This window comes from Haliotis rubra, unplaced genomic scaffold (assembly GCF_003918875.1).
Source record: "Haliotis rubra isolate DU_JTF1 unplaced genomic scaffold, ASM391887v1 Scf1266, whole genome shotgun sequence".
NCBI classification, from domain to species: Eukaryota; Metazoa; Mollusca; class Gastropoda; order Lepetellida; family Haliotidae; genus Haliotis; species Haliotis rubra.
In genome coordinates this window covers 124,675-152,543 of record NW_025765188.1, presented here as the reverse complement: position 1 = coordinate 152,543, position 27,869 = coordinate 124,675, and the positions used below count along the sequence as shown (strand labels likewise).

General features: G+C 40.7%; 1 protein-coding gene across 2 annotated transcripts; it reads left to right on the top strand.

Moving 5' to 3' along the window:
• The first annotated feature begins 2,081 nt into the window (after window positions 1–2,081).
• LOC124266570 lies at window positions 2,082–17,216 on the top strand. 2 transcript variants are annotated; one of them, XM_046701387.1, is made up of 7 exons: window positions 2,091–2,393; window positions 5,944–6,060; window positions 8,107–8,178; window positions 10,147–10,222; window positions 12,162–12,229; window positions 14,036–14,099; window positions 16,598–17,216. In XM_046701387.1, the coding sequence occupies exons 3-7, from the start codon at window positions 8,108–8,110 to the stop codon at window positions 16,631–16,633; spliced, it is 315 nt and encodes a 104-aa protein (XP_046557343.1). In that variant the 5' UTR covers window positions 2,091–2,393; window positions 5,944–6,060; window position 8,107; the 3' UTR covers window positions 16,634–17,216. The 2 variants fall into 2 exon arrangements, with proteins under 2 accessions (XP_046557344.1, XP_046557343.1); XM_046701388.1 differs by lacking the exon at window positions 14,036–14,099 and having other exon boundaries at window positions 2,082–2,393.
• Window positions 17,217–27,869: the final 10,653 nt, after the last annotated feature.

Below are 27,869 nucleotides of genomic sequence, written 5' to 3'. Positions count from 1 at the left end.
GATGGGGTTTAAAGGGGGGAAGGTGGTGACGATGGGGTTTTAATGGGGGTTGGTGCAGCTGGATCTGGAACTTGTGTTTAGAATGGGGTTGGATTCAAGTTGGAGCCGGAACTGGGATTTGAGTGAGTGAGTTTGGTTTTACGCCGCTTTTAGCAATAGTCCAGCAATGTCACGACTCGGACACCAGAAATGGGGTTCACACGTTGTACCCAGCTGGGGAATCGATCCTGGGTCTTTGGCGTGATGAGCCAACGCTTTAACCACAAGGCTACCGCCCCGCTCTCGAGCAAGGAATGTACACCTGTTTGAGGTTTTCTTAGAACAAGCTGATTGAGAAATTGTGATAGTGATGTATTCGAAATGTGTATAATGGTTGTGTTTCGGACCTCATGTCTTTCGTGTTTCAGTGGCTGTTACTAACGTACGTCTTGATAACTTTTGTAAGTTTGGAGTGAAATCCAGGTTTCAAGTCTTTCCTTTCATCTGCAAGGCGGTTCGGTGATTAAAGATACACAGGACATTATGGAAACTTTCAAATTTAAGCTTGCTTCTAATCACGTATCTATCTTTAATAAATCACATTTAAACTCGAGAATGTTTTAATTCTCGGGGAGGCGGGAGATTATTTTTTTACTAAAAAAGCTATTTATTCTCAAACTGGTCTTGATTTTACAGAAAATCAAATAAGCAAATACTGACTGACTTTTCATGTTATGTGTTTATATTAAAGTTGTGTGAAGATCACTATTACACAAACGTGTTGTTTTGTAAATTTTGAAGGGGCAATAATCGTGTCCTTCATAAATCTATTTCTATCAACAAACACTGTATTTTCGTTAGGGACCATCCCTTAGCTTTCTGTAAGGTGGTCTGTACATATCGAGTTTGGACCAGACAATCCTGTGATCAATAGCATGGGCATCGTTCTACACAATTGTCAACGATGACATGCGTCAACCAAGTCAGCAAGCCTGACCACCCGATCCCGCTAGTTGCCTCAGCATGGGTTACTGGAGACCAATAATTCTAACCCGGATCTTCACGGGTTTAGAAAGCGTGCGTGCGTGTATAAGCAATAAATATATAAAATATGAATCCAGATATTTCTTCTTGCCAAATCTCCTTTATATCTGCACAAGACCTTTCGCCGTTCAACGGGTCTTCAGGTGTACAATGAAAGCTTTCATTACACGGAGAGTTATATTTCCATAACATATTATCACACCCACATACGCTTTCTTCTCAATTTACACACTGTTTATTTTGCAGTTAGACCAGAGACAATATATTATTTGGTCTCTGACTGACTGACTGAGTGAGTTTGGTTTTACGCCGCTTTTAGCAATATTCCAGCAACATCACGGTGGGTGACACCAGAAATGGGCTTCTCATATTGTACCCATGTGGGGATTCGAACCCGGGTTTTCGGCGTGACGAGCTAACGCTTTAACCACTAGGCTACCCCACGACCCTATATGGTCTCTGGTTAAACTGACTTATTTATACTCCAACAACATCAATCACGTAACAGAGGGTGGAATATAATTATGCAAAATCGATATTCCAGAAACCATGTAAGAAATTATTATATGGTCTCTTTGATATATCTAACTAAATTTACAAAAGTGTTACCGGATATAAAATATTGTGGTAAGTATGTGTTGACAAGACCGTTGACCATGCACGTCCACAACACGAGCCAAGTCTAGATTTCCAGTTTCTGAAAATAAAGAAACTATCTGGGCCTCTTTTTATTACTTATGTATACAATTTAGAAACCGATTGTTCTGTAGAATGTGTTCATTTCAGAGACAAGGTACTCTCCGCAGTCAAGGGTGGGTAACTCTGGTAATAAGTCAACTATGCCAAGCTGGGCCCCGTCTCTCATATTGGAGTATAACTTTGGTGAGAGTTGACCTGCGCAAAGGGAGGCGGGGACCAGCTTAAGCGCTAAGATCGAGTCGCGTGCTAACACTGGAACCAGTGTAGTAGACTGGTTCCCGAAACGTTGTATGTGCGTTAGCTGGGCTCCGTCTAGCATATCGTAATATGCGGAAAGGGAGCCAGGAACAAGTTTAGTTGAAGCTGGAACCAGTTTAGGTATTTATTGTTTAGAGCTCTGAGCACGCACCGTCGCTGTGGAGAGGTTGATCCATCCAAAACGCTCTGAATCATTTCAAAAGCAACAATGCCACGAATGAAAGTGACCGGACGTAAGAAACGCATTATCCCTGCTAAGAAAACGACCTCAGAAAGCGAAGCTCAAAGCGGACCTTCAAGAAAAAAAGCACAAGGACGGCGACAGTCGACGCTTCCACTGGGCAGCAGTCGCCGAACTCCAAAGAAAGCTTTTGGCGAGATGACAGCCACTAGCACGGATACAAATGAAAGAGGTTTGAAAAATAATATTGCATATTTACAGTCTCAAATGGTCAATTGGTAAGAGTTCCGCCCGTAACCCCCGCTTGAAATGTATTCTATTTATTAGGAGTATTTCGAGGGGTTAGGTTTAGGCTTTTTATAAAAAAATATTTTTGACAATTTTCACTGAAAATTAATAACAGAGATATTCAGTTTTAGTTTTCAAATAGAAAATCTATGCAAAATTGTGTTCTTAAAGGTCACATGCAACCAAAAAATCAAACATAATTAAAACACAATTATCACTTCTTCATGACATATAATATGCATTGCTGATTATGAAAAACAAATAAGTTCACCCCAGGCAATTTTAATATCGATGAAAGGGACTATCAACTGATGTAACACCACCCAAAATCGTCGCCGGGAAAATTATAAAGTCATCACAGATCAGGCAGTTGTTGACAGGATAGCCGAGCACAAGAAACAGCATATAATCATCGTTGTCCACATCGTCCCTGTTGTCTAAAGGGAATTCTGGCCAGAATAAGTCAAAAAGGAAAGGACCATGCGCCAAGAAAGCGCGCTCCGCCCCCATCAACAACCTTCTCAGACAGGTTTTTCCGATCAAAAGTGCAATATTTTGTACTTGGGTTTACCTCCCATGGATATTCTCGAAAAACGAAGCAGCCAAATATAGAGGTTATACCGAGCCCAGAGAATCATCATCTTGGCTAGCATTACTTTGTCTTGGGTGGGTGGTGCACTCAAGTCGTAACGGCTGGTTCATTAGCAGATGCTGCCTTCGACGGCTCATTGTGTGTGTATATATATTAGAGATGTTGGGTTTTGTAAATACATGCTCATTTTTAGTATATAACATATAACATTTTGCAATCAACAGACATCATAACATGTCATGTGTTCAAGTATCACACCTGCCTGTCTGTGTAATTACATAATGTGACAGAGACCGAACTCGGGCCATAAATCAATGCGTTTTGTTTATGGTGTATAGCCTGATTGGTGTTAAGTTCAAATTGCATGTGGTCAGTGATCGCAGTTGTGTATTGAATATTGTCATTAGCAGACAGGCAGGCAGACACACAGGTGTCAATAAAACAAGACATTGAGTTTTGTCTGTGACAGTGACATATCTATATCACAGTTAGAAATTGTGTCAACGCTAAATAATGACATTGCTTTTAAGTATCGAACTGAGAAAGTGACTCGGTAAGAAGAACGTGTGGTGAAATAGACAAATGAAATTATATAAACAGTTTATTTACTGTCATAACATATAAAAAGCTCGGCCTGTGAGATATCAACAAAACATTATGAAAATAGCTCACACCAAAGCCTTCACCGAGTATTCACCAGACAGCCCGCTTCCAAGTTGCGCGAACCTATTTCACTGCGCACGTGCTATGAGCGCAGCCCAGCTGTTGAAACCCGTATTCCCCAGAAAAGTCTGGGGAAAATTAGTGAAACGTTTGAACTCCGATTTCGCGCGTTTTTTTTCATCGCGTTATTTTTCAACTTTATAAGTTGATTTTGCATTTTTGACGCTTTGTTTCGGTAAGTCCATACCGAAAGGTATCAGAATCTGCAAAGTTGTGTTTTACGTTGCATGTGACCTTTAATGAAACATCATTTCCTGAACATGATATAAATTTCCATTTTGTCCAAAAACTTATTTTTTTCAAGCTCAGGATCGAGGTCCATTAACTATTCATCTCTATTCGATCATGTAAAACCTATTCGTGCGGAAATTGAAAGTTTGCGAAATAATTAGAAAAATGTTCAAATATAGCCCGATTGGCCTATAACAAAATAGGCAGAACGGCCTATAATATCAGGTTTGGCCTAATATAGGCCAATTGGTAGGTTTCCCCAATCTGTCTGAATATCTGTAATTTTGATAGTAACAAATAAACCCTATTTAATTTGAAAAAGAGCCCCTGGGAAATACAGAACCTGAGGAAGTCTAGACTTGATTCATTTAAATGGCGGTAGCATTGTAGTGGAGGGATAGGCAGTAGGAAAAATAATGTGGTTCAGGGACTGTGAGACAGAATATTAACTGATGCAAACATGTTTCGTCTCTCACCAGATGAACAGATAAGACATCCGCCCGTATCCCCCCCAAATTTTAACGATGAGGAAAAACTTCATTGAGTGGCATTTTTAGAACTTGGATTTGTCTTTCTGTATGTTCCGATACGATTAAAGAAACATGTTAAAACTCATCCTTATCAGATGAGGAATATATATTCAGGTGATATAATTTGACTTGAATGAAATTTAAGGGGGGATTCAGGCGGAAGTCTTTCCGATAAACAGTGAGTTTAGTTTTACGCCCACTCAGCAATATTCCAGCTATATGGCGGCGGTCTGTAAATAATCGAGTCTTGACCAGACAATCCAGTGATCAACAGCATAAGCATCGATCTGTGCAATTGGGAACCGATGACATATGTCAACCAAGCCAGCGAGCGAGCCTGACCACCCGATCCGTTAGTCGCCTCATACAACAAGCATGGGTTACTGAAGGTTCATTCTAACCTGGACCTTCACGGGTCTCCGATAAACAGATTGATTAGTGGTGGAAACGTTCTTTATACGAACGTATGTTGGGAAGTCGCTTGCCACTCTTTTATTAGTTGCAAAGGTGTTGACACGGTGTCTGCATCTTTCAAAATGGGTGGGAGGGTAGGCATCCTCAATAATCTCCAGGGTATACGTTCCAATAATAAATCTCCACTATTCCCTGGATGCATCTACGGCTCGAGTAGATGATTTTATTACCTCCCTTTGCTGGCTCCGAATTCTCACAGTAGCCAATAAGATAAGCCGCCGTTACAACCGAGCTTGCCAGTGTCAAAGATGGCGGTCGCAGCCGTGAAAGTTTGTTAGCAGTGCAACTCAGATTTGGGGAAAACATACAGACAAATTGACAGGTCTGAAATCTTAAAAAATATATGCAAGAACTCCTTCTACCTCTTTCAATATTTTAACAATATATTTTTGTGTTGCCAAGTTTAATTGGTTAGATAATTTAAAAAGCGAAAGTGAGTTTTGATTGGTACGCTCATCTTCCCAGCGTAGACACCTGATTGGATAAAAAGCCAACCAAGGGAGGTAATAAAATCACCGGCTCGAGACGTAGATGCATCCAGGGTATAGTGGAGATTTATTGGAATGTATACGGATGGAGGGTAGGGTGCAAGAAACTTTTAATGCACTAATTTACTGAAAATATGACCCTCCTCTAATCATTCTGCACTTGTCCTATCTTTGTTAGATCCTCTCAATGTCATTGTGTAGTATTTTCATCGCAGTTCCTGAAAATGAAAATGCAAAATTAACTAACTACAAGTATTGATCACTGGATTGCTGGTCCAGCCATATATATGCAGGCATCATATACTATAGCAAAGGTGTTGCAAAGTGCTGTTTGACACCACTAGCGAACAACAATGCAGTTTGCTTATGTTCTTACTGCCGCTATTACAGACGAATCTGTTTTGAAATTAAAACCATTTGCCCAAAGGTTACTGAGCAAATTGATTTACTTTTCAGAGAACCGATCAGCGCGCCAGTGAGACTGAGGGTGGCACCAAAATCGCTTAAAACCTGGAAGCCCCTAAGGACTTCTACGAAGAAATATGCCCTGCAACTCTACGACACTGCTGTTGAGTAAGTGGTGTCTACGTTGTATAAGAACATGCATATGTTGTTGTTGAAACATGACAACAAGGCTTTTGGCTTAAAATGCAAAACCTTCGTCTTTTCCTTTCATTGAAGTTATACATTTTCGACTCAAGCTGGGGAGTATTAACTTATGAACTGTCTAACTATAAGAAATAACGGAAAGAATAGGTAAATATTGGGTTTCCTGTGGGTGAAAGACATAATGTACAGTCAGGGGGGATCTGAGCACAGATTTACTCTATGCCCCAGAGGTACCGAATTGACTCAGAAAATAAACATGTTGTATACTGAGGGATGTACAAAATATTTATTGTACTAAATTCTTGACAGTAAATATGTGGTCCCTGTAATCAAAATACCAAACTAGATCCTGGTAATGCCCTGTCACTACCTTTGACATAACACTCACTAAGAATTAATTATGGTACACCCAGTAAGCGCAATAAGCACCCGTTCTGGAAGTTTGTTGAAAAAATAAGCTCTTGGGTGCTTAGTAGAGGAAATACTGTAGTTACTAAATCTTGTACCACGCCTGAGTGTCGGTTCCTTTGATCTTACCCGTGGTGTATGTGCTGGAAGACAACAGTTTTGTCTTGAAGGCAGATTTCGTCTGCCATTGGCTCCTAAAAGCCACGCCCCACGGCAAGAGGACTGAACTCAACATTGTTCAACATTGTACCTGAAAGTCCCCAACCATTAGAGTGTCTACATCGTACTCATTCACTGTTTGTGAAAGAGTGAGCTGGGAAAGTCCCTCAAATGCATGAAATTCATTTTCCATGACTGATGCGATCTGTGACTGTGTGAAGTCGTCTATGTCCTCGTCCCACACTACATGTGCACTCATTTTGGCAACTAGACTGAGAATGAAACGGTCGTTAAACTTTAAAATTCCGCTTCCCATACATAATAGGCGTGGTACAAGTCAGTTAGCTCATCAAATCCTCGATTTGTGCTCGTATACAACACAGTTTTGCCGGAGTTGATTGACAGGTGTTGAGGAAGCTCGAGCAAAGCTCTCGCGTCTCCCACCTGTCCATCAACTCCGGCAAAACTGTGGTGTATACGAGCACAGATCTCGGTTTGAAATGATCTAACTAATAATTATATTTCAGTACGCATCACAATTTCATTACTTTACAGGACTCTCATATTTCAAACCCCTTGAAATTAGTAAACAGGGTCTTCTGGGTTCCTGGGTTTGTAGATATAGGTCAAGGTAAACCCTGTGAGATTGAATCCCCTTTCATCAGCTACCGAGGTTTGATTCATGTCATGGAATTATCATGTAAAGTACTTGTGACATGTCACCAGTTAACATTAAAAATACTACTTGATTCTGTCTAACATTTGTTTGATCACTCGATCGATCTTTTGTCGGACGAAATATTGAACATCATCCTACAATGTGAGCTAGATCTGTACGCCTGAACGGGAGATGCATGTCTCAGCTACCCAGACTGTAGTGTCTTGACTTCGGCATTACATATACGAAATCTTACCTGTTCACCTCACAAATTTTCACGTACTTGGACTCATAATGTTTATCAACATTTTGAAGAAACTCTCACCATGATCTATAGCAAAGTTACTCCACTAAATTTTTATTCATAAATATCCAACTTCACAACTTGCAGAATACAAGGTTCATCACAGAGCAAACAATGAAAGTGTGCAATCCGAGATTGAGAAACCTGTTTATTCACGCTTTTGGGATTTTATGGGACGCTTTAATCACCCCTCCTCGTGTTTACACCTGGTCGGGTTGGTTCCGCGGTGATTGAAATAATTTGGTTTAACCGCTTCTTGGTGGCATAGTACCACAAAGAACAATCGTATTGCAAACAAGAATAGGCTGTCTCTCGTACACATTACGTCTGATGGTTAGAGGCAGAGAAGATCTGGGAAATCATGACATTCCCCCAGAATCCCATTGGGAAGCTGACAACTCTTTGGATGTGATATGTGTGTCTGAATGCTGCAGATTGTCTGTAATTTAGTGTAAATATGTTTATCAATGTTGTTTTTCAGAATGTTGCTGTCAAGAACCAGTGACAATGTTTTGGCAGATGTCCAAAAGCATCTGTCTCAGGGCCGACGAAAGTAAGACTCAGTAGCCAAACTAAATACACTGGCTTCTTCTTTTACTCTTCATTTGGTCACCAATCAGCAGGTGGAAATTATTAGTGAGACAGTTAGAACATATTAAAGATATGCCATATTCCTTTCACCAAGTGAATACTCATTGAAACAGAGGCATAGATGGCCCAGTTGTCTAAGGTACCGCAGTTTGAGGTACAGAGTTGTGTCCCTTGGTGAAGCCAGGAACAAGTGAGTGTGGGTTGAATAATGGGATTCGTCAACATTTGTCACCACTGCTGATGGTCTTCCCACATAAAGGTGACATGCCTTATATACTTTTCACAGCTGAGTGATACAATAGGTCTGAGGGGTATTTGTTTCATGATAAAATATAGTCTGAGATAAGGACCTACTTAAAGGCACATTGTCACACATTTTCGACAGTATTATCGCCTATATTATATATATTGGGGCATTAGCTTCCTATTGATGCACTAAAAGATTTATTAACCCTTATGACTTGCCTGAAATCGATAATTGAAACTTCGAGGTGAACAGTTTCCAAACAGTTCACACTTACCATACATGGAATGTAACCAATTGAACCGTACATCGAAAACTGTCGCACGCGGTGTTGTCGGTGTTTGCCGAACTGGTTTCAATCACAAGTTGTGTGCGTAGGATATTTGTAGAGATTGCTCCATGGGACGAAACTCTATGGGGTTCGCTTGACATAATGTTCGGCCGGTAGTCGATTTAATGCAACGTTGCATTAATTCATTTGAACTTTTTAATTCAATAGTGTAATCTAAATACGTAATTTTTGTTGTTGAATAAATTATATGGTAGCTTCCCTGAGGGCTGATAGTAGTATTGAGAGAAATGCATTATTTATTTTTAGAGAAGTTTGGTGTGACGTAGTGCCTTTAATACTTTCAGTTATATAGGGTTTGACACATACGCAGTATAATTAGGGGTGGGTAATGCAGGGAATTTTCATATTGCGATATATTGCGATGCATGTATTGCAATATATTGCAATGGTTTTTTTTAACAAAAATCTACTTATTATCGAGGTAATGCTTGATTTATAAAGCAAACACTCAACAAAATCACCATGCTTGATTAGACTTTAATAAAAATCTTTAATCATGACAAAAAATGTAAATAATGTTTGGCACAAATGAAACAAGGAAAGGAACAATATTAAAAAACGGAAATATCCGAAGATTTCCGAGATTTCCGAAGTTTTCCGAATGCATGTCAATATACCGGTTTTCGATCAGTGTATCGCAATACGTATCGTTTTCATTTCTGAACCGGTAAATACCAGTAAACCGCTTATATTGCGCAGCCCTAAGTATAGTCACTTAATAATAAATAATCAGGGGCCAAGTTTTCCTTTGAAGCAACTGTAAGCTCAACACAATGATGTATGACAGTAATATCACTACACTGTGCAATGAAACTGTAATCCTTTATGAAACAAGTAAATTTGAGGTAAAATTTACACAATAAAGGCATTTTTAATGCTAATTTCAGTTATGATGTCAAGTGTTTGCAATAATTATACAAATATGAGGATAACACCATATCTGGGCAGTGTTTGACTTCCATCATGTCTATAAGCTTGTTGCGGAATCTGGGGAGAAATCTAAAGTAATTGTTTATCTTTCATCAGGATGGTAGGGGTAGCCTAGTAACTAAAGTGTTTACTCGTCACGCCGAATGCCCGGGTTCAATTACCCGCTTGGGCACAATGTATGAAGCCTATTTCTGGTGTCCCCTGCAATGATATTGTAAAGTAAAACCATATTCACATCCAATCTGTTGGTCCCTCTCAATGAACGCTTTGATGAAGTTGCTGAATTTACAGTTATGATAAATGTGTTCAGCACATCAAAATTAAACAAAAGTGGCGTAAAACCATAATCACTCACTATCTTTTATCAGCTGATGGTAATATTATGGTTTCTATGTGTTTGACAGGTTTGCGGACAAGCTGGAGAAGTCGACCGGTCCAGTAAACAACTTCACAAACTACAATAATCTTCATAAAATCCTTGTAAGTAAATCAGACCAAGGACAGCTGTGATGCCCAGGGCCTAGATTTTCAAAGCTCTCTTAACGCTAAGATAGTCGTAAGTTCCATACATTAACTTACGACTGTCTTAGCGCTAAGAGAGCTTCGAAAATATAGGCCCTAAAGTGAGGTTTTATGCCACACTCAGCAATATTCCAGCTATATGGCGGTGGTCTGTAAATAATGGAGTCTGCACAATTGGGATACAATGACATGGGTTAAAGAATTCAGCGAGCCTGACCACCCGATCCCGTTAGTTGCTTCTTAAACCAGCATGGGTCACTGAAGACCAATTCTAACCCAGATCTATGCAGGTCTGTACTCTGGACCACCGAACAGCTTAAAACCTCATTACGAGTATTCCTTACCCTGGTAGTTTGAATACTTGCTGTTGTATTTTCTGTCTTTTAAATTTAACTTTTGCATTGTCTAAGAAGATAGTGCTCTGCTTCCATCATTCATTAAATATGGAAGTTTGGTTAAGTTTTTATTTGATGAGAATGGTACTAACCTAACTGGTTTTCATGGATTTTCATCATGCATGGTGGGATTGTAACAATCACACAAATAGATTGTAACGGATGCTATTAATTATTCATGAACACATGCCATGGCAATCTATGGAAAAATCTGTTTGTAACCTTTATCCGGTTAATATGGTTTGATATGTAATCAAATTTTGCTCCATGTGTCGTTATTGATGGGACTGAATCCTCATGTACCTTTTTCTTAATTCAAGTTTTGCAATTCTCCTAGATTCTTACCCGTGAAGGTCTGGGTTAGAATGAAGCTTTAGTAACCCATGCTTGTCGTAAGAGGCGACTAACAGGATCGGGTGGTCAGGCTCGCTGGCTTGGTTGACACATGTCATTGGTTTCCAGTTGCGCAGGTCGATGCTCATGCTGTTGATCACTGGATTGTCTGGTCCAGACTCTATTATTAACAGACATTGTGAGCTAGTTCCCCTTCAACATACAAGATGACCAAAACAGGCCTGAATAGACAAAAGATTATTATGTACAAGCGAGAGAAGACATTTGGTCACCAGTTACAAAAAGTGAGTGAGTTTATGCGGATTAATGCTGCTTTCAACAATATTGCTGCAATATCACTTTGCGGAACACTAAAAGCACTTCACACATTCCTATCCATGTCTCTTAGATGCATTATTGTAAACCCTATGTTTTATCCACTAGGCTACCCTACTGCCCTGGCCCAAAAGCGTAGTCAATCACACAACCTCAAACACTGCACTCATCCTGTGACTACCCATGAAGGTCCAGTAACCCATGCTGACTCTAAGGTGGTTTGGAATCCTGATGGGACTCAACCCAACAAAAGTACTAGAAACTGTACTTTACTAAGAAAGTGTAATCCCAAATATAACATATGTAATAATATGAACAACACGTTAGTCATACACTGTGACTTGTATCTTGAACAGAAACAATAATGAGCGCTAATCATTGTAAAATCCTGAGGTATCTATTGTCAAATAAAAACATTCCGATTGCTTCTTGGAATTCATGGCCATGATCACTTGAATGCCTTTCCTGGGTGTACTCAAAAATGTAATAAACCTGTTGAAAAACAAGAAAACATGTTGATAGGTCCTGGCCGACGTTCTGAAATCTGTGGGCCAATTGGTTTTGTGAAAAGCCGGATGCATCCCTGCATTACCTCAGATCGGTCAAAGTGTGAACATAGGCCTGACCTGGACACCTGGGCCTCGATTTTCGAAGCCCTCTTAGTGCTAAGATAGTTGTAAGGTTATGTTAATGTATGGCACTTACAACTATCACAGTGCTAACAGAGCCTCGAAAATCTATACCCTGGACTCTGGAGAATTTTGAAACTTTGACTCTGTTTATGTAAGCTATTAGACTGGCCATGTGTTTTCAGCATCTGTTGTACATTTCAGAACTCCCAGGAAGATGCTGATGAGAAGATGGAGGAGATGCTGCAGAAGCAGCTGGATAAGGAGGAGAGGTAACAAATCCAGACTTGCTCTTCTCATTATTCTGTACCACCTAAGGATTCTCATTCTCAAAAAGTCTTTTGAAAGAACATATCAAACACCCTTTGTATACATGAAGCTTGTCGACCTAATGGATGACAACTTTTGTTTGTTGCATAGAGCGACGTTTCGGTGAAGACTCTTACACCGTTGTCAAGCTGACATTATTGACTCACCAACTTCTAGAATGCTGATCAAACAATCCCCTTTTGCTGGAATCCATTATTTATAGATAACAGCAGGAATGTTGCTGGGTGTGGCTATAAACAGCAAATAGCAACACCACCAAATACAATGTGTTTATATTGGCCAGAGATTATATAACTTGTTTGAGTGGCATTCTAGATGTTGGTGGTATAGGGATGACAAGACTTGACTTTATGGATGATCAGCTTCTTCATTATGACAATGGCGACGTTTCGGTATAGATCTCATACAGATTGTATACTACTCAAAAGAAATTAAAGAACAACCAAATGTGTTTTTTAACTATAGTCAGTCAGTCATGGATGGAGATAACACAACCTTCCAACTGTCAGTATTCTTAATTAGTTTTGAGTAGTATTTTTCAGGAACTGAACATGTATTTAGTCTGTGGTCAGTCATGTCTGTAAAGCAAACTTTAGAAACATGTGATTTCAGTATTGTTTATGTGGGTCTCATCATCTCCCCTTGATTTTTGTGAACCTTTACTCAACCAATCAAACATTGAGATACGGTTAATGAAATCAGAGCTCCAGATAAGATTTAGCTCATGTGGGTACTGTACCCACTGTATTTTTTGGAGTGGGTATTATGAATGTTGAGTGGGTATTTCATTTTCCGTTACCCACTGCTTTCAAACATGTGTGTATTTCAGTCATTTTACTCACCTAAGTATTATGTGACTGAGTAAGTTTACTAAGCAGGTATGTTCTGCCTTATGACTATGTCATACCTAATCAAAACCAACTTAAATATAATGGAAATGTTCATTAAAAATCCCTCATCCTAAATGGACTGTACAGCACTTGTCCTATACTAATAGTACAACTTGATAGCAATCGATGTCTTTTTCATTACATAAAGCGATTTTTAAAAATATTCCGTCGCATTTGTTTTAAACGTTTTGCGTATCTAACATTTTAAATGCGCTATTGGTACGCAACAATTATTTTTCAATGCGTAATTGGAAATTTAAATGCGTATTTTACCCGGATACGCAGCTTATCTGGGCCTCTGGAAATGTGTCAGGGAGACGTGCCACTGCCAATTGTAATAGACATGAAGACATCCTTTCTGTTAAAGAGATGGCTGTCTTTTCCATTTCAGTCAGTTTTCATTATTGAATTCCTTGCAAACTTTGTCATAATCAATTAGACTTGCCTCCATGGTGTTCATACTGTCAACCCAACATTGATATTGGTTTGTAACATGCATTCTGATTGGTCCATTACTATGGGTAGCTCACAAATTAATTTGTCTTGTGATAACTCAAGGCAGGTAATTTGAGATCCAGAGATCAATGGGAGACGATCCAGTAGTTTGTGTAGGTTAACCTACAGGCGACTAACGGGATCAGGTGGTCAGGCTTGCTGATTGGTTGACACATGTCATCATATCCCAATTACGTAGATTGATGCTCATGATGTTGATCACAGGCCTGGCTGGTCCAGACCCGATATATAATACAGACCGCCGCTGTGTAGCTGGAATATTGCTGAGTGTGGCATTCTATCAACCAACCAACCAACACCCTGGAAATATATGGGATGTACTGTATTTGGAACTGTTGACAGGGAGTGCAAGGACATTGAGGAGGAGATGGAAACATGCAAGCTTTACGCTGATGGAGCATCACAGGTGAGATTTCAACATTATCATTATACAAACCGAAAACATACGTGAAGATCCGGGCTAGAATTGGTCTTCAGCAACCCATGCTTGTCGTAAGAGGTGACTAACGGGATCAGGTGGTCAGGCTTGCAGACTTGGTTGACACATGTCATCGTATCCCAGTTGCGCAGATGGATGCTCAAGCTGCTGATCACTGGATTGTTTGGTCCAGACTTGATTTAGTTACAAACTGTTGCCATATAGCTGGAATATTGTTGAATGTGGCGTTAAACAACAAACCAACCAACCATGTCCAAAAAGGCCTACCTATTTCAGAAGTTATTTGTCTGGGGTTCAGTTTGATCCAATCCAGATTCATCCTACTTGCGATAATTGGTTTGTCACCCTGACACTGGCTTTCACCAAAATGGTGAAACTAACTACTAAATACTTCATCATAGAGATTTTTATATCATACATCTTCTGGTGTATTCAGGTACACCTGGAAGCGGAAGGTCGTCTGGCCCCATCATCATCAGGCGTTTTACCTGATGATGGGGCCAGAACAAGCCCTTCTGAAACGTCAGTATAATTTGTCGAATAAAAAGAAGATGCAAACCCAGAAAAAAAATCTCTATGTTCATCAAATATCATCTTCTAAAATGCCAGTCAAGCATCTACTAAATACTTCATATCAGTCACAATATTGGGTTTATATCATGAAACAGATGAGAGTGCATAAATTCATTCATAAATATGAGTGGTCTTTGTTTGCAATGTATGTCTGAAAAATGACTGTTGCCAACACAGACTCACTTTGAATAGCAGAAATAACATTAAAAATAACGTTATTGAAGAGCAGTTTTGTTTGAGTGACATTCTAGAAGTTGGTGGTATAGGGATGACAAGACTTTATGGATGATCAAATTCTTTATTTTGACAATGGCGATGTTTCGGTACGGATTCTTATACCGTTTTCAAGGATATGGGGGAATAACATCCGTACCACTCAACATACGCATACTACACTCAGCGGAAATTGGCCGAGACATTACAAATACGCCGTTTTAACCCCTCTATTAACAGGGATCGGAGCTATTACATCCCCTCAGCTTACTGTTATGACCACCTAATCCACAAATAATTATCCACTCAACCCACCCTGGCTTCTCATCACCCCCCTAACTCACATTCCTCACACTGGCTTCCCACTAATTAATCCCCCACCACCTTGGCTTCTGCCTAATTAACTTACAGTCACTAATTGTCTTGGTAATCCCACTCATCTCATTTATGTTATCTTAGCTCATCATCATGCTATTGTAGCTCGTCATGTAACTTTCTTTGATGCTCTGTTTCCCACCCTTGTTATTGTTATCTCTTTATCTTATCTTGTATATAGACTGGTGTACCCCTTCATTCCCCCATATACTTGAAAACATTATATGAATCTATACCAAAACGTCGCTATTGTTAAAATAAAGAAGTTGATCATCCATAAAATCTTGTGATCCCTATAGAAGAGCAGTTGTAACAAGTTTACGCTTGTAACAATCTGCCATTTACACTAGAAATTGTATAACAGACACCCAGTGAGTCATCATTGCTGTTGTTAAAAGTTCTTGTCACTGGCGTCAAACTAGGGAGCCCAGACACACTAAACCCATACAATACAATGTCTTTGTTATTGGCAACTGAGGGGATTAGGGCAGCCCAGTGGTCAAATCGTTCACTTGTCATGCCTAAGACCGGGTTCGATTCCCCACTTAAAGTGGCTTAAAACCCAACTCACTCACCCTTGGTAACTGTGTCAAAGGCCAAGATGACCCAGTGTGCATTGATAAGCTTTTCCGTGCTTATCTTCCTAACTACAGTCTCCGTCTTGCCCTGACCCCTGAAGGTACGAGTTAGAATGAATCTTCAGTAACCAATACTTGTCGTAAGAGGCGATTAACGGGGTCGGGTGGTCAGATTCAATGGCTTGGTTGACACATGTCATCGGTTCCCAATTGTGCAGATGGATGCTCAAGCTGCTGATCACTGGATTGTTTGGTCCAGACTGGATTATTTACAGACTGTGGCCATATAGCTGGAATATTGCTGAGTGCGGCGTAAAACTAAACTCACTCACCCATTCACCTCATTGCATATTGTACAGCCCTGACATATCGTGACAAATATCTACAACTGTTATTTGCTGAAATACTGTTGAAATCGACTACCTGAATCCCTCACTCTTTCTCATTGATCAAGCTATCCCTCACAGCACTGCTTCCAATACTTGATGGGTTACAGCCTAGGACACGTTCAAAATTTCTGTCTTCACATTGATTTGAGACGTTCACACAAGTGGCACTAGTCCTGCAGCCATAGTCCTTGCGTCATAAGAAGGACTGGAAACTTGCCACTTTTATAGGTTTTGCTGTATGTGTTCCTTATGAAAGCTAGCGGACTAAAAATATATATGTCTTTGATTTACTTGCTCTGACATGCAACAAATCTTACATGTGAACTTTTTGTTTCAGCTCCACCCTCTCTTGCAGAGCAGAAATAAGGACTGACAAAAGATTTCATCATCTGTGACAGTCAGGATTTGAACTCAATTGCGAGTCTTCTCTTTCAAAGCGGGATTTAGGACTGTTGGAAGATGACAAGATCTGTGTCAGTGACAACCAGGATTTGATCTCAATCGCTAGTCTTCTCTTTCAAAGCAGAATTTAGGACTGTTGGAAGATGACAAGACTGTGTCAGTGACTGACAGGATTTGAACTCAAACGCTAGTCTTCTCTTTCAAAGCGTAACTGGGACTGTTGGAAGGTTTGAACTCAATCGCTATTCCTCTCTTTCAAAGCGGAATTTAGGGCTGTTGGAAGACAACAAGACTGTGTCAGTGACAGACAGGATTTGAACATTAGTCTGGCTACTTCTGTATAAAAGTGAACTTGGCTGGAGCAGCTTCTACTTATATAAGCTTTGGTCAGATGACCAATATACACTTGCAGATGTACATACAGACACAATCACCCAAGGGGTAATGGGGTCAGGTAATACTTGTTTAAACATGTTTTTATTGTTTGATTGTTGAGAACATCCAGCTTGTCCAACAAAGCATAGGTTGGTTTTTGTGTAAATCTTTTGAAGGATTGTTGTTGTTGTTGTTGTCCAGCTAAGTGGTTAAAGCAATCACTGTCACGGGGAAGACATCGTTTTTATTCACAAGGAAACACAGATGTAGACCCAGGACATTGGAAAAAGATTGGTGATTGGGGGTGGTGGAGGCAGATGCATAGCTACCATTACAAAAAACCCTAGCTTACACATGATTTATGCACACAAAAAAATCCCAACATTGTCCTTCTAGTTCTTGCCACAAATACCAACAAACGTGTTATTAGAACAATCTATTAAATGGTAATCCCACCATGAATCATATTGACTACAGTATTCTTTGATAGCAAAGCATTACCAATACAGTCACCATGTACAGTAAACATGTTATTCTTCATAATATTAGTTTGAAAGGTGTCTTTCTTTCAGTGATGGGGGCAGTGGGGTAGCCTAGTGGTTAAAGCGTTAGCTTCGTCACGCCGAAGACCCGGGTTCGAATCCCCACATGGGTACAATATGTGAAGCCCATTTCTGGTGTCCCCTGCCGTGATGTTGCTGGAATATTGCTAAAAGCGGCGTAAAACTAAACTCACTCACTCACTCTTTCAGTGATGATTATTTTTCCATCGACATGTATGTGAATGTTTTGTTACAAAACTGAATGCAGATATTTACAATCACCCTTTAACGAAAATGTATGCGTTACTCCATTCTGCAGGCTTTTAAAGGTTGCAACCAATCGGGCTTACATGAACAAATTGGTTTGCTTTCTGGTGCCCCGTCGAGGAATATTGTGCCCACTTGGCCAATTTTTTGTTTGTTTGTTGTTCAAATCTGCACTCAGCAGTGTTCAAACTAAATCATAAATGGTGACAGTCCGTATATAATCAAGTCTGGACCAGACACAGCCTGACCACCTGATCCCATTAGTAACCTCTTACAACAAGCATGGGTTGCTGAAGATAAAGTCTGCAATTTCATGGGTATGCTACTTTAGTGCATGCATCAATGGATCGTGGGGAAGTCCAAAAACTGTGTGTGAGTGTGCACAGAAGACCATGAAGCTTACCAATAAAATGTAAAAATCTTTTGTTTACACTTGAATTACTAATCAACTGAAGTCCAAAACAGAAATGCGAAAATGTATGTAAATGAAAAGCAGTTGGGGCCTTTATTAAAGTACATAGGGGTCGGTGGGGTAGCCTAATGGTTAAAACCAAACTCAGTCAGTTAGTATATAGTACATAGATATGTATAATAATAATCAAGTAAATTACTGATGTTGGCAATGAAAGGAATTATTTAAAATGATAATATGTAACTTATCCTGCTCCATATCCTGCACTTATTACTCAGGACTCAAATGTTTCTGCATGGGTGGTGGGATAGCCTAGTGATTAAAGCTTTGAGTGAGTGAATTCAGTTTTACGCCACACTCTGCAAGATTCAAGCTATGAATGAGCATCGATCTACGCAGTTGAGATATGATGACATGTGTCAACCAAGTAAGTGAGCTTGACCACCCGATTCAGCATGGGTTGCTGAAGATCAATTCTAACCCGGATCTTCACCGGTTAAAGCGTTAGGTCAAGACGCAGGTTCAGTTCCCCATGTGAGTACAATGTGTGAAGAATATTTTTGTGTGCCTGCGTGGTATTGATGGAAGATTGTTGAAAGCGACTTAAAACTAAACACACTCGAAAAACGTGGCTGCATGACGATGTATCCATCTCGCATGAGTATCCATCTTGCAGAGCAAGTCTCGGGCCACTTACTGGAGTTGATGCCTCACTGAATGGATGGGGTTGCCCACTCACAGTATAGGACAACCTCAGAGCTTTGGACAAAAGATCAAGAAACATGCCCTTCAAACAGTTTGATCCTTGTGATTTGTCACGCCTTCAGGGAACCAGTCTTCTGGTGGCCACAGACAACACGATTGTAGCTTCATTCATCAGGAACTGGGATTCGACAGTTTGCAGTTCTTCCTCGACCAGATATTTCGTCTGTATTAAATAACAGACCATCTTCACATCCATCTAAAAGCTCCTCACATTCCGAGGTGATCGAACATCTTAGCATATTCTCTGTCGAGTCGCCTCAGCCAAATGGATGATTTACAAAGAAGCCTCAAAACTTCTGAGTCACGAGCTTGAATCGCCAAACAGATTTGTTAGAGTCAAAGTAATCACTTCTGGTTTATGTGTCTCCAGTTTCAGATCCAGCTGCTTGGACAGTGAATGCCTTGGGCCTCTCGTATGAAAACCTAAATGCGTGCACCAATTTTACAACACAAGGTCCTTAGCAAGATCAAGACGAGATTTTGATTTTGGTGGCCAGACAGAAGCTTCTACTGCCGGCCTAAGAAAACATCCTGGTTTATCCTCACAGCCATCAAACTCATCCCACGTGACATTCATTCTGCACATGGACCATCTGCAGTTGGCGTTGTGTCAAGTTGTTCTCGACCAGAGCTCCATTGCACAAAGCAATCTTAGTGCTAAGACTGTCTTAGGTCTATGTTAGAGTGTGGGAGTTAGGATCATCGTGGAGCTTAGATCGCTTTGTGCAGGAGAGTCCAGGGCAGTTAAGACCATAGATCGACCCGTGAAGATCCGGGATAGAATAGGTCTTCAGCAACCCATGTGCTTGCCATAAAGGCGACTATGCTTGTCGTGAGGGGCGACTAACGGGATCGGGTGGTCAGTTTCGCTCACTTGGTTGACACATGTCATCGGTTCCCAATTGCGCAGATCGATGCTCATGCTGTTGATCTCTGGATTGTCTGGTCCAGACTCGATTATTTACAGACCGCCGCCATATAGCTGGGATATTGCGGAGTGCGGCGTAACACTAAACTCACTCACTCACTAAGACCATAGATCTGGCACATGGGACTTCCACCAGGCACCTGCCCGACGACAGCTTGAAGGGGTTCGAGATGTTTTCTGCAGCCAAGAAACAAGATCGGATGCGGTCGTCTCCTATGTTCTTAACAAACAGCCTGCTCTATCTACAGACCAGGAAGTAGGACTTCAACGGGCCAATTTGCTTGGACTCGAGTACTCGAGGGGTCAGACTCGACTCGAAATTCATACCTTTCAAGCAAACAATAGCGTAAACTGGCACGACATTACACAATCGATGATTGTTTGATTAACATTGAAGTTGGTAACTTAGTAATACACATATTAAGGTTCCGATCATACACGTTAACACTTACTTCATTCCGACTTTAAATCGTCATGTGACGCACACTTCCTATTGGTATTCGGCTGTTTACATGACAAATTTTTTTTTTATTGTATACTGGTTGTACTCCTTGCATAACGCAGTAATATACCTCACAGACGGCATTTGTTTGTGTTTCTTTTCACTTTCCAGATCAAAATATTCCAATACATTGATTTGATACATGTACCCGTGAAGGTCCGGGTTAGAATTGATCTTCAGTTACCCATGCTTGTCGTAAGAGGCGACTAACGGGATCGGGTGGTCAGGCTCGCTGACTTGGTTGACACATGTCATCGGTTCTAAATTACGCAGATCGATGCTCATGTTGTTGATCACTGGCTTGTCCGGACTGGATTATTTACAAACTGTGGCCATATAGCTGGAATATTGCTGAGTGCGGCGTAAAACTAAACTCACTCACTCAGTTATATTACATATATGTGTGTAACCAGCATTGTCTTGTGTATGTAATTATTGTGTATAGTTTTGTGAATTGTGTATATAGTCATTTTGAGACCGTTTAGATGCATAAGAATTTCCTCCGGGATAATAACGCTATGTCTTATCTTAATATCAGGCGTTACCGGCCGCTCATGCTTAGCACAATCATGGCAGACAGACAGTCTGTCAACGTAACCCAATAATTAGAGTTATCTCCCCTTATCGAGTCTTCGAGTCCTAGAAAATGGCCTAGAGTCCAGCCAAACCCGACTCGTGCTCGAATACTCGAGTGCCCGTGGAAGCCCTACCAGGAAGACAGCTTTCCTTTTATCTCCAACGACAACATCGTCAGTTAGTGAAGCGCAGGTGTTAGATGTTACCAAGCCCATGTGTTAGAGTAATGTTTGAACAGCCCAGACAACATTCTATACATCTGAGTCTGTGCTGGAACTTCATCTCCACAAACCAGTAGTCAGAGTAACCCGACAGAACGTTCTCTATTCCTCCTTTGTCTTCTATTATCGTCGTAGAAGACGGTACGGAGCTCCTCTTATGTCCGGTTCGTGCGCTCAGAGAGTACATTAGCGAACCAAGGGTTTCACTATTACTGCAAATAGGTTATGTCTTCCTGTTGATGTCAGCAAGAACACCACTGCATTATGGTTAAGGACAACCAATCTCGTTGCGCTCCACGTAACTGAACAGTGTCGCCCATAATGCAGGGGTTATGAAAGCAACAAGTACTTCATGTCGGACACGACATATCAACAATATTCGTCAACTACACGACATGGCGGTCAAGGACGTCGTGTGGGGGGACAATATTCGTCAACTCCGGCTAATTGGCATATGGTTGCGCAACTCTGCCAGTAAGGAAGATACCTCCAGTGCTTTCTCCCCGTGGAGCACCAAAAACGTCGTGTGGGGAGATTGTTGTTACCAACGCGGCGAGTAACATGTGTAGTAGTCCATTACTGGTTCTCCTAAAGCTCATTACGCTTTAAAATCGTGTGGCAATTACGTCTTTGTATCATATGGTCGCATTGCCACGTCAAATCGTAAGGCTCTGTTCCAGTTACAATGACGGCCTTTTGACAGCCGGACGTAGGATGGAATGGGCAGAGAGCTGCCTTTGATTTCTTAGCGAGACTAAATTTAGTAAAATATTGCCCGCTTTCTCTTCATCTGAGGGATTTGGGGCAATAATCAGAGGTGGCAAACAACACCTTCCTATAGTCCGCGCGCAGACGGTTATTTATGCAAGATCTGACGTGCTCATCAACATTGGCGGAATCAAGGAGGGGGTTCGAACTCCCCCCTTTTGCAAATGACTAAAGGCCATATTGAAGTTAATGTAATGCGCAGTGGAATTATGACTGCGAATCGAATCGTCATAATTTTACCTTGCCAAATGAACACTTAATATCTCAGAATTGTAATCAACTTAGGATAAAAGTTGTTTAACAAACGATCATAGTTTCAAATCGCTATTATTGGTTTGTATTACAAGGGGGTATGCACATTAAATGAAACACCGATCTGAACAAGTAGAGTTGGTCTAAGTTAACGCTCATCACGAAGTTTGTTTCACTGTTCCAACTACTGCTCTTACCCCTTTGTAATACAGACCAATGATAGCGAGTTCAATGTATGATCGTTTGTTAAACAACTTTTATTCTAAGATGAATAAAATTCTGAGATTTAAATGTTCAATTGGCAAGGTAAAATTATGACGATTCGTAATATTAATTTCACTTTTTTGTATTTAATTTTTTGTTTAAAGTGAAATTCATCGGAACGTTTTCACTGCAAACAGACTATAAGTACAACTTCAACCCAAGACAGAGCAGGCTCGTATCCCACGGGGATCTTAGTAAAGTGAATTGTCTTCCGAAATGTTGGGCTGGCTAGTACTCTCCGCACTCTGAGCTCTTAGCGCCCAAACATGTCTTTTTAAATGAGCCGAACATGACCTTATCTTGATCACATATTTCAACATATTGTTTTGATTCGTTAATAACTGTATCTGTCTTTTTACTCATGTGTATTTTAATTAAAGGGGTCTCGGACAGCACCGTTCAGTGACTCCCCTTTTCAATGATATGTTAATTCCGTCTCCGCCCTTTAACTCGTATATATCTCGACCTTGTGTCCTTGCCTCGCGAAAGTTTTAGCCAAGTTCACATCTCAATATTTGTCTTTCTCTTATTCCCGACTTTCTGTCTCCACTATGTGTTTAACTGTTCTGAGTCATGAGCCAAAGGTTATCAGTTCTGAGTCATATTGGTAATCGATATACGGAATCTGCTGTAATTCTCATACTGCTTTAGGTATGCATTTTCACCTTATAACAGTATGCAGGGGCGGTGGGGTAGCCTAGTGGTTAAAGCGTTGGCTCGTCACGCCGAAGACCCGGGTTCGAATCCCCACATGGGTACAATGTGTGAAGCCCATTTCTGGTGTCCCCTGCCGTGATGTTGCTGGAATATTGCTAAAAGCGGCGTAAAACCAAACTCAGTCAGTCAGTCAGTATAACGGTATGCTCTAATGCTAGTTTGCTCGATTGTCCACATATAAACGCGACTATCAAAATACAGATTTATTGCCCAGCTTGTATATGATTAAGTCAAGTCAGCGACTGGTATATATTGTTTGCAAGGAACATCCCATGAGGGACGATGGTATATAGTTACTTCGCTCGTCACGCCAAAGACACTTATTGAATTCCTCACATGGGTACAATCTGTAAAGCTAGTTTCTGGTGTTTTTAGACGACCATTTGATATTCTTGGGTTTATTTTAGGCAAAAGTAATTTGATCGAAAAAATGTTGAAAAGTATTATCTAAAGTACTGCGCCCCGTGTTTTGGTTATTACTCTGTATCCCAAAAATTTGCAAATAGCATATGTCTAAATAACCCACATCGTCCTAACTGGGCGTTAGGTGGGATGCGTAATAGGATATCCAGAAAAGCTTGTTTACTCGTAAAATAGGGCTGCTGAAAATAACAGACCCTCCAGATGGCAATCCGTCGATTCACCTGGCATGAAATGCGTGGGCATGTTCTCATTTCGCCTACATCCCAGTTTGCCTACAGTCTTAAAACAACATTTCATGGTGTGTTGACTGTTGATTACGCAATGGTAAACTAGTGACACCCCTATGATCTAAAGGTGGACTCTGCTAGCTGAAGTAGTTGAGGGACAAAACGAATTTATTTCTGTTATTTGTCTGTTATTTATTTATTCTGTTATTTGTCATTTTCCGATCACATCGGGGTTATCTCAAAGATATTTTATGCTTTTTCCTGTGTGTTGAATATGTCTCATCTACTGATCGACATCTTACGTGTCTCTCTTTCATGAAGTTATGTTGTGATAATTAAGAGAGTATGATAATCAAAGAAAAAGCTTAAATCAGCCATCGTATTAAATGTCTCAAAATATATAGGTGGCATGACCACTCAAAGATCGACAGGACTGGATATTATGATATCACTGATATCACTATCCCCCAGCCCGAACCCAACCACTGTCTGCGACACCCGTCACAGGTTTTGCTTTTGAGACGACCCCTCCTACTTGTTTCTTTTTACAGTGATAGTGAGACTCCATGGTAGCAAGCTACACCCTTAATAGTTTCAGTAATAAAGTTATTATTTTTTACGTCAGCTATCGTTTACAGTGAAGCTAAGTCTAATGTCAAAATAGGCATATAAAAAGTGTCCTTTACAATACAATATCATCGCACACTAATTAGCATAAAGCCATGGTCTGTTCCCAATAAGCCGCTTTTGGACCTTGAAAAGTCCCTTTTCTACCTTTCCTATCTCCCTACCACTGAGACTGTAGTTAGACCGAATTTAGTTCAACATTTATCATCCAAAACTGTGTTCCACAGGAGATATCGCTTGTGTGAGATCAAACGATATCTCCTAGGAGATATCGTTTTGACAGTAGATTTTGTACAATGCCCTGACAATGCTATGACGTCATGTACTTGATGACGTCACAATGCTATGACATCGCTGCACTGCAAATCTAATGGCAGTACCATGTTCAGAGATGTACATTTTTCATTGAAAATTAATGAAGAGTGATTTTGGATGATAAATAGAATGTCACCCTCGTGTCTACTGATATCATATATATCAACACTCGTTGATAAAAGTAAAAATATCCTCGGCAAGCCTCGGATATTTGTAACTTTATCAACTCGTGTTGATATAATTGATATCAATAGACACTTGGGTGAGATTCTCTATATATTTCACACTGTCACGTATTATCAACATATAGTGTAGATATACATGTGGAAAAACCTTTTTTTCTATTTCCGAGAGTACTTTACTAGGTTAATCTGACTATTCCTCGCCATTTAAAAAAAAAAAAAGTCAGAAATAGTGCGAATAAAATAATTAACGAAGATAGCAACGTGTGTTAATATTTGTAGAATTAAAACAGTACATTCTGTCCAGAAAATAATTGAAATTGCTCCACAAGATATTTTTTTGTCTTGCGAAAAACATCATTGTTGAGTTTTGATCCCATGACTGTTAAATTGGCAACATCTGCCGTGTATAATGCGTTTTTGATCACGATAGTCCTAATTTTGTCTTTTCGTTTTATCGGACTCCCAGTTCTAAGCACACCTGCATATTTCTTCACCGATTAATCATCGCAATATTTGGTGATTCTAATTCAAGGGTCGAGAACCATACTACCGATAGATATAGTGGATATGGTCTAAAAATATAATAGAATATGAATATTATCCGCAATTCTTGCCTACCATAGTCCCCTCTTAGTTATGTCCGACCCGTGAAGATCCGGGTAAGAATTGGTCTTCCCATGCGTGTCGTAACGGGACCGGGTGGTCAGGCTCGCTGACTCGGTTGACACATTCATCGTGTCCCAATTGCGTAGATCGATGTTCATGATGTTGATCACTGGAGTGTCTTGTTTACAGTCAGCCGCCATGTACGTAGCTGGAATAGTGTTGAGTGCGGTGTTAAACAACAACCAAACAAACGAAATTGTCGGACAGCACACGTAAAATCTCCCCACAAAGTCAACAAGATTGTCAAAGAAAACACTCAATTGGAGTGAGTGAGTTTAGTTTTACGCCGCACTCAGCAATATCCCAGTTATATGGTGGCGGTCTGTAAATAATCGAGTTTGGACCAGACAATCCAGTGGTCAACAGCATGAGCATCAATCTACGCAATTCGATACGATGACATGTGTCAACCAAGTCAGCGAGCCTGACCACCCGATCCTGTTAGTCGCCTCTTACGACAAGCATGGGTTAGTGAAGACCAATTCTAACCCGGATCTTCACGGGTTTACACTCAACTGGAAACATTAAACCTCTGAAACGCCATACTATAAACATCCCCAGTGAAGTCAAATGTCCGTTGGAATCCCCGACCGCGTCATACCAAAAGACGTTAAAATATGGTACTTGTTGGTCCCCGCCTGGCGCTCGGCATTAATGGGTACAACAAGGACTGGTCGGCTCGGAGTCAGTATAATGTGTCTGAGTGGGGTATTCATGCTTCACTGCGGCATGGTATCTCAGTGGGCTAGCACTATAAAACCAGCTTAAGTCTGGGCTAGTACAGGCAGCCACACATACACACGCATGCACGTCGTCATATGAGCGAAATATTCTCAAGCACGACGTTAAACCCAATTTCACCTCACCTCACCTCAAATGTAAGCACTATGTTTAAGATCGAAGTACTCCTATATTTCTTTATTTTATTTTCATTCACAGTGCAGTACAAGGCATGTGAAGAAACCAACCCTGAAAAGAACATGAGTCCACCTATACTTTCCCTTATTCGTTTTCATCGGTATACAAAAAATGTATTTCGTATCACATCCGGGTCAGGAGTAATACATGCCGGTTCATTCGTCACCACTCGCCCTTTTCCGTAACCTCCAAGAAGAGCGTTATTCGGTTTGTCACGGAATAACACGAGTTGGTCACAAACGATGCCGGTTGTATAAGGTTAGTAATTGACGGACAGAATCGATGACTTTGTCATAATAACACGTTTCAAACTGACACACGTCGTGATGAATAAGTGTTACAAACACAGTTGTTATGCCAATCATCTCCATGGCAACAAGCTCGCTGATTCTCAAATATAATTTTAGCGGTTTTGTCACATTTATGTTGCTAGGCATGACGAACGTCATATATGCACATTTAAACAACAAAGATTGGGAAAATCAGTTTCAGATGCTGAAGCGATTGCTTGGACTTGTACACGGCATCTGTAACATCCTTTATCGTGTACAAGCGACGTCCTCGTTCTAGTCGACGTTATCTACGTAATGGAATTAACTTTCACCATTGCACATGGCTAATGTAACAGCACCAGATGAAACGATGTCGGGATGTGTCTTAGAAACCCCAGTGAAGGGTGTTTTGTTCGTCGTGGATGTAGTCGCGGTCTTTATGAACGTCGTCCACATGATAGCAGTGAAGCCTCCAAAAAAAGCCGCCAATGCGTCTGACGTGTTGCAGTGGGCGAAAACGACGGTGGCGATGTTGGCGTTGCTGGTTGTGGTGCCGTTACAGGTCACGGCGTTCTCTGAGGATGAAAATTGGCCTGCATCAGGAACAGTTGCAGCAGGTAGAAAATTTGATTATTTTGTTGCAGGCTTTCGATGTTCCATAAAAGCTATGGGGGAATTGTTGGATTTTACTACGCTTTTATTACGCCGCATTTATTCCAGCAATATCAGGGCGGGGGACACCAGAAATGGGCTTCACACACTGAACCCATGTGGGGAATCGAACCAGGGTCTTCGGCGTGACGAGCGAACGCTTTAACCACTAGGCTACCCAAAGAAGAATGAATGAAGAATATAAGTACATTTACTTCGGACACTTACAAGGTCTCCAATCTGAAGTTAAAATGGGGGATACATGGCGGTGACCAAGTCACGTTCAGCCAACGTGATCGGCCGACTGTTACGTGGACATGCACGTACCCCTATC

Coding starts and splice junctions, on each gene's coding strand:
- LOC124266570 (XM_046701387.1), top strand. CDS start 8,108: ATGTTGCTGTCAAGAACCAGTGACAATGTTTTGGCAGATGTCCAAAAG. Junction 8,179..10,146: donor CTGTCTCAGGGCCGACGAAA/GTAAGACTCAGT, acceptor TGTGTTTGACAG/GTTTGCGGACAAGCTGGAGA. Junction 12,230..14,035: donor CAGCTGGATAAGGAGGAGAG/GTAACAAATCCA, acceptor AACTGTTGACAG/GGAGTGCAAGGACATTGAGG.